This window comes from Athalia rosae, chromosome 4 (assembly GCF_917208135.1).
Source record: "Athalia rosae chromosome 4, iyAthRosa1.1, whole genome shotgun sequence".
Taxonomy (NCBI): Eukaryota; Metazoa; Arthropoda; class Insecta; order Hymenoptera; family Athaliidae; genus Athalia; species Athalia rosae.
This window is the reverse complement of record NC_064029.1, coordinates 18,171,979-18,186,371: the sequence shown is the minus strand read 5'-3', so window position 1 is coordinate 18,186,371 and position 14,393 is coordinate 18,171,979. Positions and strand designations below refer to the sequence as shown.

The following is a 14,393-nucleotide window of genomic DNA, read 5'->3' as shown; positions in this document are numbered from 1 at the left end:
AGTTGGGCGTTGCTGGCGAGAAAACTCACGTAGAGACTTCCTTTGGCACAGTAATCGGTGATCAGTAGTATTCGCATTGGTTCTACGCAGGCTCCTATAAAAGAGTTGAGATTTCCGTGTCTGATTTCCCTGAGCACCCGCATCTCTTTCATCACGTCTCTCGGGGTGTCTTTTTTCTTTGAAAATTTCAATTCCTTTATTCTGACGACAACCCCATGGTAGTGACCGGTTTGAGCGAAGACCTGCCCTCCACACCTGGATTCGTATGATATGGCACTAACTAAACTTAACTGTAAAGGCAATAAAATAATAGCAGAAATCATTTTAAAACCGTTCCCAAAATTAATAGAGAAGAAAAAACGAAAAATCGATACATCCATACGGAATGGATGATCGACAAACGATCGGATTGCTCACTTTGCTCGGGGACGACATCATGTTGTCCAGGTGAGGATATCCGTGAATTTCGGCCGGATCTATTTTCCAAAGCAGACCCTCAATTTCTTGCTCAATTTTCCACCTCCGATATATACTGAGCGCGATTACGGAAGCGCAAAATAATAGCGCGGCCAATACTCCAGCCGCTACTATACTTCTAGAATGTGTATCAACTTTGGGGCAGTGCTCGTTTCGAAAACCACAACCGGGTTCCGCTTCCGGTTTATTTTTTCCAGGCCAATCCATCGATTTTACCGGTCTGTACACCTGTGGCGAGGGCAATGATTCATAACGTTTAATAAATTCACGAAAATTTTCTATTAATTTTTATTTTATCCCAAATAAACAACATCCGTGTGCCGAAATCCACTTAATTTCATGTCTATTGAAAATTATTCGCACGAGTACTGTTATGAATAACTCACTCACTAGAGTTTCACCCTGTTGGAATTGACCGACCGGTATCATTTGGTAATCGCATGTGAAATTGTCGCGTTGCATCGGTAATTTTTGCAGTGCGAGTACGGAGAAATTCCCTTCCGAATCACCGTTCTCATCCAACTTTATCGTTGCTCCGCTCACACCTGTTGGGAAATCACAGCGATTTTTTTTTTCGTTCATTAGAGACTCCGCCGTGATTAAAATTTCGACCGATTTCTTCGAGCGTTTTATTCGTATTATATACCTTGTGAAATACGTACTTTCGTAGGTGTGATTCTTTATGATGGTTTCGATAATCTGAGTCCCGTTACTAGCGATTTCTTCGACGGTGAGTTCTGGGTGGTCTCTCACGAGTTGATCCAAAGCTTGAGCGTATAATTTTACCGAATCGTACAGATACGCAGCGTGGATTGAAACGTACTAAAATTTTGAAGCGTCGATTATTTTACGGCACAGATATCGTTCGGCCGAAGTTTTTACGGAATTCATTTTCGGAACAAACCTTTTCGAACCTTTCGAAGAGCAATGGAATCCCGAATTTGAATGGTTCTTTTTTATTATACTCGCTAACTTTTTTGGTAAATTCTTCGTAACCCTGAGTAGGAGAAGTAGCCGCAACAACCAACAACGATCTACCTCTTTGAAGAAAATCTTTTGGATCCAAACAATTTCGCAAGTTTTTAAAATGTTCCGGTTCTAAAATTGGAAATTGGAAATTATTTTAGTGAGGAGCTCCGGCGATGATTCCTTTCGTTTGTTGGATATACAGAAAAACCGAAAAAAAGAATTTATAAACTATTAAAGAGGACTGAGTTCATAAAAGTGTCGATCAGGGCGGTACGCACGAAAGAAATAGATATTTTGGTAAATGTGATTGTAAAATTTTCATTCTCTCGGCTCCGTAATTTTCCAAAACGATACGCAAGCAGTGTTGATGGGACTAGGTTATTTCTGGATTATTTTTTTCGTCCGGATACCACCCTAATTAACGTCATCAAGCTTTATGAGGAATTGACGTAGTTGGATGACAAGACGATCAATGAATCGAATGTATCAATATGTATCGTTGTTCTATCGTGAGCTGGGTTTGAATTTTTTTTTTCTTTTTGCGTAAGCGACTAAAATTCTCTAAAAAGCATGGCTATACTAACTCCATAAGAACTTCTCTGCTTCTCGTTGAGAATATGTCATCATGTCAACATGTATTACCATATATTCTCCATTGTCCAACAATCTCTGACTTTGCATTGAATTCATCATGTCTACCAGCGATTGTGGACTCCCGAGGAAAACATAAACTGAAATTCATGGTTAAAAGAAAATAATTTAGTGCGGTATTAATGGTCCAATCGGTATTTTTTTTTTTTTTTTTTCAATTTCCATTTTCATTTTAATTTACCGTACGTTCTCTCTTTTTTCCTTCAATATCAAAGTTGAACTATCATGATAATCGATACGTAAAAATGAAAGAAAACAAGAAGAAAAAAAAAAACCAATTTGAAGTCATAACGCTGAAATAAACGAACAATCGTTAAATTTAATTAAACGATTTGGTAATAATATTTGAATGTTGAAAATATCTCGAATGTTGTAAATATACAGAAAATGATGCAGAGAGGTTTCATATGACGAAATGAATAGTTAATATTTTATAATATAAAATTGAAGACTGACTGCGAGTCATATTTTTGGTGTCCTGTATGAGCTGGAACCAGTCGTTCCCACAGCAAGGTAATCTCTGTTCGCAGCATATGTGCCGGTCTTCTATACGCCTGTAATGGTTAACCGTAAGGTTGTGCTTCGAAGCCTGATCTTCCAAAGATCGTGCGACCGTTGACCAAGATTTTTCCGTTATTATAGTAAACTTGTCCCAATTGTAGTGCAGCAAGAGGGCTATAACCGACTTTGTCACTTGCGTGTCCGGTGGTTCCGTACGTGCAAATGTCGGTACAGCCGACGCCTTGTAATCCGAACATTTCTGCAAAACGACAGAAGATGAGAATTTTAATTCAACAACTTCGAACATTCGAACACACCGCCTGTGAACCAGGAGAACGATGAGAGATCAAAAAAAAAAAGTGGCGACGATCGCAACCGGAGTATGTACATAAAGTTGAGTGCTCCGGACACCTGCTGTACCGCGAATAGGGTCAAGTGGTACTCAGGTCACGCATCAGCGATTAGACGAACTAAGAGCATTTCAGCGATATTATTATACCTGGTGCATTTCCGTTATTAACTTTGCCGCTTTTCATCTATCGTGTTCGCGGCTCGTTTGTACAATTGCATTTCGAATTTCCGAAAGTAGATTGAGCGGTGTTTTTGAAAAATATCGAACATCGTGTAAAACAAGGACGATCGCGCGCCGATGCACTTCGGTGCAATGTGGGCGTTTCGGTACTCATCTAAAATATTTCGTCTTTCGGAGTAGGTGTTACGTGCACACGAGTATATATGTACATATAAAGAGGAGACGCGGGCATCTGGAGATTTCAAAAGAGGATCTGGGGAATGAAACCGATGCGAGCTGAATGCAGTAGTATATGCAGCGTGCGGCAAAATGGGCTGCAACGTTGTTATGTATGGCCTGAACCACTACGGTAGTGTGCCGGTCGGTTAAATATAAACTTGCTGCTGCCGCTGATGCTGCCTGCCGCTGCTGTGTGGCGATGCTGCGGCAGCGGCGGCGGGTACGGGGCTTGCCCCCGAGAGATGTAGGGAAGAAGGAAAGATGCTCGTAAGATGGGAAGATGCAGGAAAGAACGAGCAACGAGTCGATGGAGGGAGAGGGAGGGAGAGGGAGGGAGGGAGGGGCGGACATCTCTGGAGTGCACGGGGCGCTCGACTGGAATGTGACATGCGCTCATTAACATATAAATTAAATGTGACAACTGGGGGTCAGCACTTAGTTCTCTCGTTTCTCGTTACCCCCTTTCTTTTACATTTTCTTCCACCACGAGCGGGTACTTCTTTTTTATTCTACATTGAACTTAATATCGCTTCGTCATTTTTTACTTCTTTAATTCCTACCGCGTGCGTTACAATTATATAGCTGTCGGGATGCGATCCCCCTCATCTTTTATTGTTTCATATATCAAACGATTCCATCCATATCACGCGTTAATCGAGACGATCGGACGGTATGCCGGTGAAATGAAATTCTTCGCTCAATTGTAATTACGACGTGGCGTGTCCTTTGTACGGACGAATTTAAATTCGTCTACCGAAATCTCGGCAGCGTTTATCTTGCGGAGGATTTGCTGCAGTCGGAGTTTATTTCTAACATTTACTGTTTGTATTATACACAACGTTGCAGCACTCGGCGATGAATATATATATATATTGGTGTGTATATATCTGTATTTATATACCCACTATACGGGCATATCCGCACGATGACGGATTCAGTAACCACCTGTTGCCGCCAATTCGCTATACCTATACGTTCGCTACTTAGAAAATACGAATACGTGTGCGGTATGCGCATTAAACTGTCGACATAAACTGCATCAATTAACTTCATTATGTCATCATTTATCAATGAAATGGTTTTTCGAATCCCCCCCCATTTGGTTTCTCTGTACATACGTGTGCTTACCTCAGTTTCCGATATTCTATCTACCGGGCGTAGTTGGCACAAAAATCACCGAACTTCCATGTACACGTCGATTTTATAGAAAGCGAATTTTTCAGGTATCCAAAATTACGTAACGATATATATATTCGTGAAACTGTGAACGGTACCGTCCGTATGACGCATGAGATTTCTCAGCTAATGCAGCGATGGAATAAAAAAAGATGATACCGCCGATGAGTTCGTAGGAAAAAAGGAGATAAAAAGAAACAACGACGACTGCAAAGACGACATGCGGGAGAAGCGCGAGTAGAGGAGGTGTATAGAGTAAACCGAGGCGAGATGAGATTGAGTTTCAATAAAGTTGTCCAGAGGGATTTAACACCTGTCGCATAATGTCTGAGTCTGGGGATTGCCGGCATCAGATTGAACCGTGAATGATATATAAGCGTATACCACAGCAATTGACCTCAAGATAATTATTCATCATGCACGATATGCGACGTATAATGGGTTCTTTATATTATTGAGCATCGCGAAAATAACATCATCGCGAGAGTGAGGAAGAAAAAGAAGAAGAAGAAGAAGAAGAAGAAGAAGAAGAAGAAGAAAAATACGAGATCAAATAATCGCGGAGAATTCCCGATGATGCGGGGGCGTGGGATGCTCGAGGTGTATAATAATACGAGAACCGAAGAGAACAAGGAACAAAAAAATTCAGGTCGGACGAATGATAAATAGACGAAAGAGCCCAAAGATGCAGCGATTGAAAAGATGAGAGCCTGCACGCGGTCGACCCAATTCTTCTTCTTCTTCCTTTTTTTTTCTTTTTTTCTTTTCTTTTTTTTTCTCTCATCTTTTTCTCTTCACTTCCTTCTCGTTTTTTGTTCACCAATTTTATCGGAGACGCAGGGCTTGGTCATTGTCGACCGGTCGGTGTTATTCTGGGCCTCGATCGGCTATATTTAGATCGGACCACCTTGAGAGCCTTGACCAGACTGGGACTGGTGGTCATTGTGCAACGACTTATTGTTCAAAAGTCTAGCGGCGACCGACCAAAAGACTACCGACCCGACCGTCGTGTCACCGTCCATCCATCCATCCATCCGTCCATTCGTACCTCGTCCCATCCATTCCGTAAACGCAACGAAAACCTCTTCGGTTTCGTCGCGTTGCCGTTGCCGCCGCCGCCGTCTCACCGATCTTCAACGACATGTGTCACGCATTCGTTTTTCCAGCACGTGATGTCTAGACGCAATTTTAGCCGCGATGTAACAAACTTGTCCAAATAGATTCCCCGTTTCGCGTGCGACATACGTAGCGCAACACCTCTCATCTACACGTGCGGCATTGTAGGTAGAGTACGTGGACAAAAAAGCAAAATCGTTTAAACGAGCTTGGAAAGAAAAAAAAAAAAGAAAAAAAAAAAGAAAAAATGAAACGACTCGACGAGCCTTCGTCATTTCATGTGTTCATAATTACTCTGTTGTTTCGAAGAAACGACTTATGAGGAGGACCGCGAGTGAACGGGTGCTCGATATAGATTTTACGACATCGTACTCGTTAATTTGATGTGACGCGTGTACGTATACGAATATACATACTTGGAGAATTTTTTTTACTTCTACGTACACACCGCTATACGAGTGTGCGTGAAATATTTGTTTGTGCGATCATTGTACGTAAGTGGGTGCGGAAAATGAGTTATATATATATACGACGTCGCGTCGCTCGGTATGCAGGGATGTGTAAATTTATCTTAAAAATGATACTCTCAAAGTATACGTAGAGACAGCCGTACAGTTTAATTTGCGAATGTATCAACGTGTCCTGCACAATGCGATTCGCAATCGCACTCGGTATTATACATTCGACGCGGTGGCTAATAATAAATCTCAACGAGAATGTATATTTAGAAAAATGAGCGATCGATTTAAAAAATGAGCAAAAAAAAAAGGTGATCTTGAGAGGAGATGAACGAAAAGGAGATAAAAATTGCGCCGAGTTTAATCGGCGACTTTTCGTAGCCGAGGCGGTGGCGGCGCAAACGACGCAAAACACGTCGTGTGTACGATAATAACCAACCGCTTATACGTAGGCTATAGGTTCGGTAGCTGTGAGCGTATATACCGGCTCTGAACTTACATGCAAGTGAGGGGGGGGGGCAGTACGTACTTCGAAATACATACGTACGATTCGCACGTACGACGCACACGATTGCGCTCTTTAAGTTACGCGCGTGTTTGACACGCACGCACAAGAGGCATGTACGAGCTCCGAGGCATGCTTTCATTTATTCATAAATCAACAGATTCTATTTATAGAAGTCAGACAAATAGCGATAATCTCTCGCGGTGTATATCCTTGAATGGCAAAACACGAAATAGAATAATTTGTACGTAAACTGGTAGAATGTGGTGGTCACAATCACTCGCGTTATACGCGTTATACACGTGTTACATGTATGTCTACGTTCATTTGATACGATGTATATGTATATAGTATACATATAATACTCGCGGAAGAAACTCGGAACAGGTTATAATGATTTTATGTATATGAATACATATATACCCGATACGGCGTTGGTCGATCACTTGTTACAGATCTCTTCGAACGAACGAGAGGAAAAAAAATCGCTCGTATAATAAAAATCGCTACTCTCGCGTTATCGTGTGACTCGCGAAATTCCACAAAGTCTGCGCGCGGTAAGTGCAACGCTGAATCGGGGTACATATATATGATAGTGCAGCTGGCTTACAGTTACGGAACGAGCACATTACGCGTGGTGTGTGTATATGTATAATAATAACGATAATCGTTCGGCTAATAGCGTGATATTTGAGAAGATTTGTTGGTCGGTCGCGACGTCTTCTACGGCGGGATGCAATCCGTTTGATTTAATAAATCCGGTAATTGCGGCTGTCCCGCATTTTCCTTTGTTTGAATAAGCGGCGAACGGAAACGGGAAGACGTCGTTTTGTACGTACGGCGATACGTTACGTGTATCTCATAATACGGACGTCTCGAATTATTACCTCGTTGATGATAATCCCGCATGAACGCAAAAACACCCCGACCGACGATGAAATCTAGGCGACGGGAAATTTACAACCGATCCTATAATCCAGATTTATAGATGCTAAACCAGAATGCGAACGACGGACGTCCATCGGCATCCGCGTGTACAACGTATCCTCGAACGATCTGCGATCTAGAATTCTAAATATAATACATTACAATGACATTTTTTTGCCTTCTGTCTTTTTTCGGTTTTTTTTTTCTTTCTATTTTTCAGGGCAAACACGCGATCGATATTTGAATGAGCCTCCGTCAACGCGTGGGAATAGGCGACAAGTTGCAAAAAGTTACGAACGAATGAGTTAACCGGTCAAGTTTCGCGTGCGAATTGAGAAAAAAATTGAACAAAATGATGAAAAGAAAATTTACTCGGCGGGAGCGGCGAAGTTGAATTCTAAATATATATATTCGGATACGTGTTTTGACGATGTGCAGATGTCCTCCAGATTTTTTTCAAAACCGTTTATTATTCGCCAATGATTTGTACAACGTACGAACGATCGCAAGGTATCGCGTTGTATAAATCTGCAGAAGCTATGGATTTTTCTTTTTTTTTGCATTTTTCGCGTGTGGGAGGCTGTAAAAATTGTTTGCAAATTCCTCGTTACCCATTCGAGATACGGTTCGATCCGACGTTACGTTATTCAAAAGAATTCACGTGATTTCTGATTCGCGGTCAGTACGCACGTATAGTTTACGTACATGTGCTGATGTAAATTCTCCATGTGTAGCGAGCGATCCACATATGCTACGTACACTCGATGATAACGCAAGCGTTCGTAGAAAGGCAAATTTCCCCGCAATAGTTTCATTTCCTTTCAACGCCCCGAGTCACGCACATGTATAAGTTGGGCACATACGTTATACGATGTGTGTATATAAGCGTATGCATAGATGGATAGGTAAGTCGCATTATGTGGCGCGTATGTTACCATTCGATTGATTTTTCGATTCTACATCGTCGTCGATGTGTAGCGAAGGTACTTTGACGACGATCGTCCGATTTCGGGTCTCGCGAACGATTTTTTCTACAGATTCTCGACAAAACGAGTGAACGAAAAATCAAAAAAAATGCGTCCGACTCGAGCGAAGGTACCCAGAGAGAGATACGGAGAGTGTCGTTGCATACGGCATACGTTTTCACGGACTCGTGGTCGAACGTGAACGTACAAACTACACGCGGTATTAACACATGGAAACCTATGTAGACAAAGGGGGCACACAGTGGGTCTCGTAGCCGCTGTTGCTCCGCTACTGCTGCCGGTGGTGCAGGCGTCTCCGTACCGTTCTATATATAGTTACACGTATATACTCGATACTGCAACGGGTAAAAACCTCCTCCATTTTGTAATACCTAAGGTATATTGTATTCCGTACATAGAACACCGTGACCAACGATTTTTGTAACAGCGAAAAATTAATCATTACTCGAAAAATTCGAAGGAAAAAAAAACCCAAATTCGTCCAGTTCGTTCTCCAAGATTTTTTTTCCACGCACATTTTCGTCACGCCCTGTACACGACGTGCGAGTGCAGCGTACACGCGTTTGTCAGCGATACGGTTGGCCGGTTTTCTACTAGAACGGGACGTTGTTCCCGCACATGGTCCAGCGGCCCTCGACTTCGTCGTATTATAATATTTGCGCTTACGGCGCGAGCGAGAATAAGACGAGCGAGGCGAGATGGGGGTCCCCCTTGAGGGGAAGGAGAGTACGGTAACCCGTGGGATAAAAGGCGACGTCGACGAGGCTGGATCGGGAGCTGGAAACGAGGAATCGAAAAGAGCGGAGATATCGTCGCGTCGAGTTGCCCTCTGCCACCGCTGTTCTCCGGGGTCTCGTGTCGAGCATGCGGTACGGGTACGTCCGTCGGTCGGTCGGTCGGTCGTTCGGTCGATTGGTTGGCAAGCAATAGCAGCGTTCTAAATATAGGCGCGATAAACACAGGCAGTTAGTATGAGCCGTATACTAGCCCGCGTATCCTTGAATGCTTAAATAACGAGGCAAGATCGAGTGACTCTCCGCGACTGCGACTACGACAGAGGCGGGATCGGGCGGAGACCGTGAACGTGACAATCGGCGACCTCATCGCTGTGAGCAGCCAGTGGCAGCAGCGGTACGAGCATCGGGGCTCCTCCACGTTATTCGTCGCATCGCCGAATACCTCCGGGCGATCTCGTACGAAACGCTGAAAATTACTTCCATCGCCGCGCTAATATGAGTCCAGAGTATTCCCGATGAATATCGACACGATCGAGCAGCGGAGGAACTTCCACCTGATCCCTTTCGGGGGGTTGCCGAAACGTTCACGCCCCCTTATTTGATCGGTTCACATTTTCTCTGGCACCCCTAGCCCTTCATTTCTTTCTCTCGTTAATATCTGTCGATGGCAGTTCTGCCACCGACTGCCGAGATGGTGGTACAGCGTCGGCGAAGAAGAGGATGCGTACGATGGGTATGCGCGTATATATTTAGAACGTGGCATTAAGTTAACACCGAGCGAGGCACAAATTAAAACGATGATTGCGATGGTGCCGGCCCTCATTAGCGGACACGCACACGAATTATCATCGCCATTACGCACCGCGTATTCAAATGCTTCGCGCACTCGCTGCACGGTTTTCAATTTCAATTCAAATCCATGTAGGAGTAAATTTCAATTATATATATTACAACCGTTCGTAAGCTGACTTCCATATCGTCGTAAATGTCATTCGACGCTTTGCGAAACACGGGCGATCCGTGAGTTCGATCATACGCGGTTGGATGAGAGACGAAAAATATCGCTGAAAATACGTCGATCGTATCGAACGAAGTGCAACGAGTTTCATGTACGGGGAGCACGCCTGACCCTTGACCCGGTTATTCTTTTCCCACGAAATAGACACGGAAAGAATAACGAGTTATTCAAATCCTATTCGCACACTATATCACCCATCGTGTACACTTGCACCATCGCCGACAACGACGCTGGACAAAATTATTCAATTCCGTACGAATCCGAAACGAATGCAACGATGAATTTTTCGACGATTTTCCATCCTCGACGCGAAATTGACTGGAAATTTTCGGGAATTAGAATCGCATCCCGAAATTGGATTTCGGATTCGCTCGAGCCGTCGATGAACGTTGAGGTCATTAGGATTCGAGCGATCGAGAGTGATCTCGCGAAAACGAGAAGTTAGCGGATCATTCCCTACGCAGACAATATAGCGAGGCGAGCGTACACCGCGTACATGTATTTATTACGCATTCGATACAGACATGTGCTCTAGATCTAGATGTGCCCGGTGGTATAATGTGACTCGTAGAAAATTACGCTATTTAACAAGCGATTTAGTTATAAACCCGCTACTATTTTCGTCGTTGAAGACACCTACGGTAGTATTACTCGCTCCTACCGTACGTAGAACCTTTTTTGTTAAATTGTTCTTGACCTCGTCGCGAACGGCAGGAATTCGGACGAGCGGGGGGGCAGCGAGCGGTCGCCGATATCCCTCGCCGCTGACCGATAATTGTTTCTTTCTTTTTTTTTTTTTTTTTTTTTTTTCACCCATATACCGAACCGTATCATCATCAAACCTTCATTTTTTGCTCGATTTTTACACACCGACGTTCTAATTAATATTCCCAACACGTAAAACCCAACCGCGTGCTCGACCGATGTTTGATTCCTTGTGTAACTTATATAACTCAGTCAGTTCCTCGAGGCGTCAAATAAACTTTGTTCAATGATGAATAACCCAAAAATATCTTCACGTAACACGTAATCGCGTCTCCGATTATCCCGCGTCTGGATGAATATTTCTTTTTTGCCCGCTTTTCGATGAAAATTTTCAAAAGAAAATTGCGACGCAATCGCAGAAACTGTATAGTGCACGCATCTTCGAGTGGCTCGCCACTTGTCCTATTATTAAACGAGGGGTAAGTGCGGCCAAAATACGAAACTCGCTGGTGCAACTAGCTGACTTATAATGAGTCTGAGCGTGCATATAAACGTTTCGCAATATTTGGCGAGAGTATGAATGAGGATATCGTTACGCTCGCCTCTAAAATTTTGTCAACGCCCTCCCCAAGCGCCCAAAGGAAGAGACCGGAGTAAAAAAAAAAAGAAAAAAAGAAAAAGAAAAAAAGAGAAAAATTGGCGTGGGAAAGTTCGGGGAGCGGAGTTAACGAAGCACCGTGGTGCCTCGTGTCGTTTGTGGATCAAATTCGCCTTGCCAAGGTACCGACTAAAATTGAAAAGTGAAATACCTGGAGTGAGCGGTAAACAAAGTCGTTAATGCGTATACGAAGGAACGGAATATCGTCGGGCTTTCCGGAGGACAGAGCGTAATATCCCGTGGCACGGTGTGGTATGGCGGGGTTCGTAAAGACTGGGCCATACGCCGGCCGCAGGCTAAGCCAGGGCAAAAGCAAAGGCGGAGGTAAAGAGCCGGTATGGAGAGCATCGGGCATCAGGCGGAGGGAACGTCGGCCGGACCCGTAGGCCGCAGGTAAGTGTCCGCTACGTGGGGCATCAGCGGGCTCGGCTATAAATAGACCCTGAAGGTCAGGAGAATCAGCAGTTTTCATGCAAATGCGTTGTCGATAGAATAATATTGTTCCATTCTCAGATAACTACTTGGGACCGGTTGAGACGACGCGACGCGACGCGACGCGACGTCGTACGTCGTCTCGCGGTTCGAACCTGCCACACCGCGCAAGGTGTATCTCCTCACCTCGTACGCCTTCGACGTCTGGGAACCGAGATGACGGTAGATAAAACGAGCTCGCTCGTCATATCGTCTTTGATGTAATAATCAGCTCCGATGAAACCTACCGAACAACCGTGGGACGATTGAGAAAAACGTAGAAAAGAAAAAAATTGAAATTATTCGCGCAAAACTTTTCGACCCGCGGTGAAGGCACGTGCGCCGCCACCACTTAATCGGGGGTGACTTAACGGCGTTTTTTCAATCATCATTCATTTGAGGGGGACAAAGTTTTCAATTATCGTTCGATCGATTAAAGATATCGCTGCCCCCGCGGTATCTCTCCCCCCTTTTCTTCCGCGAATCGTATCTTATGTCACACGACGAGCTACGACCGTTGCCTCTGTCATCGACACGAACGCAATTAAACAACTTTCCGCTTTTGACATTCGTACGAGGTGTATATTACACAACTGGCTACGGTTATAAAATAAATGAAATTCTTTAAGGATTATAAAAAATGATTGGCTGGCTGTGTTTTTTTTTGCTAGAATTTCTAGGTCTTACGCGCGTACGTTTTACCGAGTAAAGTGCAACCGGCTGGCTTCCTCCTTGGAGAGAGGGGGGAAAAGAGTGAATGAAAAAAAAAAAAGAAAAAGAAAATATATATAAAAGAACCGTCCTAATTAAGCGAAAGTGTGTGGGCGGATGAATATAAACGGTTCGCCGATAGCTGCTGCGGTATACAGAGTATTATGGGGTCTCCTCAGCTACAGCCACCCGCGGACACCCGGGGCTTGACAGGATAATTACACATCGCACGAATTCTACCAGTTTGCGAACCGGGAATGTACAACCTGGACGTATCTTGTATATACGCATATTTGAGGAGGGTGAAAAAGCCCTGAAGATTTTTTTCTCCCTCTTTTTTCATTTTTATTTTTTTTTTCTATTTTTTTTTCGTTATTCTTTTTCATTCTTTTATCCCCAAACAAGATCGGTACACCGATACTTCATACGCGTGATCCGAAACTCTCGCCTTTCTCGAGAGCGAAGATATCAATTTAAAATCAAATTCCGATTTGCAATCAGCTGGCGAAACAGGTTGGCCTTCCTCAACGTTTTTTTTTTTCACCTTTTTTTCGATAACTTCTTCGACTCGTTTTTTGTGAAAATACAGTTTGACTCGTGGAATTAACATTTTCGGGACGACGTCAAGGCTCCCCGCAGGACGCCCTTGGTCGTATCGAAAGCACGATTCGCGACGCTGGCACCTCCTTTTTTTTTATTTTTTTTCATATTTTCTACCCAAATATATCGGACGTAATTGATACATTTTACTCACGTAGCTGATCATCGGTATGTTACGAGACTGCGCCACAATGGCTTCGACGTAACAAGTCCCCTCTGGACCAAAGAAGGCGACAACACCGTCGCATATCATGTCTATCATAGCCCGCGTCGCGTCCACGGTGTCCCCGCGTGTGTCGTTCCATCGCATGACCAGCCTCACGTTCGGCAAAATGTGAGGATTCTCGTTTATCTGGAACAAAAGTTGGAGAAAAATTCAATTTATTTCAATTTCATTTGAATTTTCGTGCCGTTCGATTTCCTCGACACTCCTCGCCGATTCGACGGATCGTATTCATCGAGCGAGGTATTAGGTGTTACAACGTATCGTGAATGACGTTGCTAGCGAGCAAATATCGCGTATTTGCATCTATAATCACGCGGATTGCACGTGTTGTAATGCAGAGTAGGATGGGTATGTGGATGGAATCAGTCGGTTGCGATGTGTTTCAGAATTTGCGCGGATTTTTCAAAAAACAGAGCCAAGCTGTGGACACCTGTGGTGGTTCGAGCACCGTAGTAGCGTGCAGTCGGGTATGGGGGATGAAGGATTTCAGGTGGATCCTTCCGTCGTTGGAAACGTATGGGAATGAAATAAAAAAGACTCGATAAACAGTATTGAAATGATCCGTATAAATCAGCAAAGTGAACGACATTATGTTATTGATGAAATCATCAAATTATACAGTCATTATCATATACTATAATTAAACATACGCGTAATCTGGACTGAATCTTAATGCGGTGACTTTCGGAGAGGGAAAATTCGCAATAATTATAACTGCAGCTTTTTAGTGATCATCGCGCATACATCATG

General features: G+C 43.7%; 2 protein-coding genes across 9 annotated transcripts in view; one reads left to right on the top strand and one right to left on the bottom strand.

Moving 5' to 3' along the window:
• LOC125500714 (odorant receptor 49b-like) overlaps positions 1–14,393 on the top strand; it is a 45,222-nt gene that overhangs the window by 5,709 nt on the left and 25,120 nt on the right. Inside the window, exon 1 of one of the 5 annotated variants that reach the window (XM_048654473.1) lies at positions 5,976–6,035. The exons of 3 other annotated variants lie outside the window; for them this stretch is intronic. Coding sequence is in view for 1 of the 2 variants with exons in the window: in XM_048654471.1 (XP_048510428.1) it covers positions 11,973–12,028 (56 nt within the window). In the remaining variant the exon portion in view is untranslated. Of the gene's footprint in view, positions 1–5,975; positions 6,036–11,893; positions 12,029–14,393 lie in introns of those variants that run through there. One more of the 5 variants, XM_048654471.1, reaches the window with a different exon arrangement.
• LOC105688768 (receptor-type guanylate cyclase Gyc76C-like) overlaps positions 1–14,393 on the bottom strand; it is a 35,102-nt gene that overhangs the window by 4,199 nt on the left and 16,510 nt on the right. For 2 of the 4 annotated variants that reach the window (XM_012405302.4, XM_048654434.1), the window contains exons 4-11: positions 13,572–13,769; positions 2,554–2,857; positions 2,031–2,177; positions 1,382–1,575; positions 1,140–1,299; positions 868–1,022; positions 418–705; positions 30–290 (exon numbers count right to left, since the gene is read on the bottom strand). In XM_012405302.4, the coding sequence (XP_012260725.2) occupies positions 30–290; positions 418–705; positions 868–1,022; positions 1,140–1,299; positions 1,382–1,575; positions 2,031–2,177; positions 2,554–2,857; positions 13,572–13,769 (1,707 nt within the window). Of the gene's footprint in view, positions 1–29; positions 291–417; positions 706–867; positions 1,023–1,139; positions 1,300–1,381; positions 1,576–2,030; positions 2,178–2,553; positions 2,858–13,571; positions 13,770–14,393 lie in introns of those variants that run through there. The other 2 variants (XM_020853923.3, XM_048654435.1) reach the window with 2 other exon arrangements.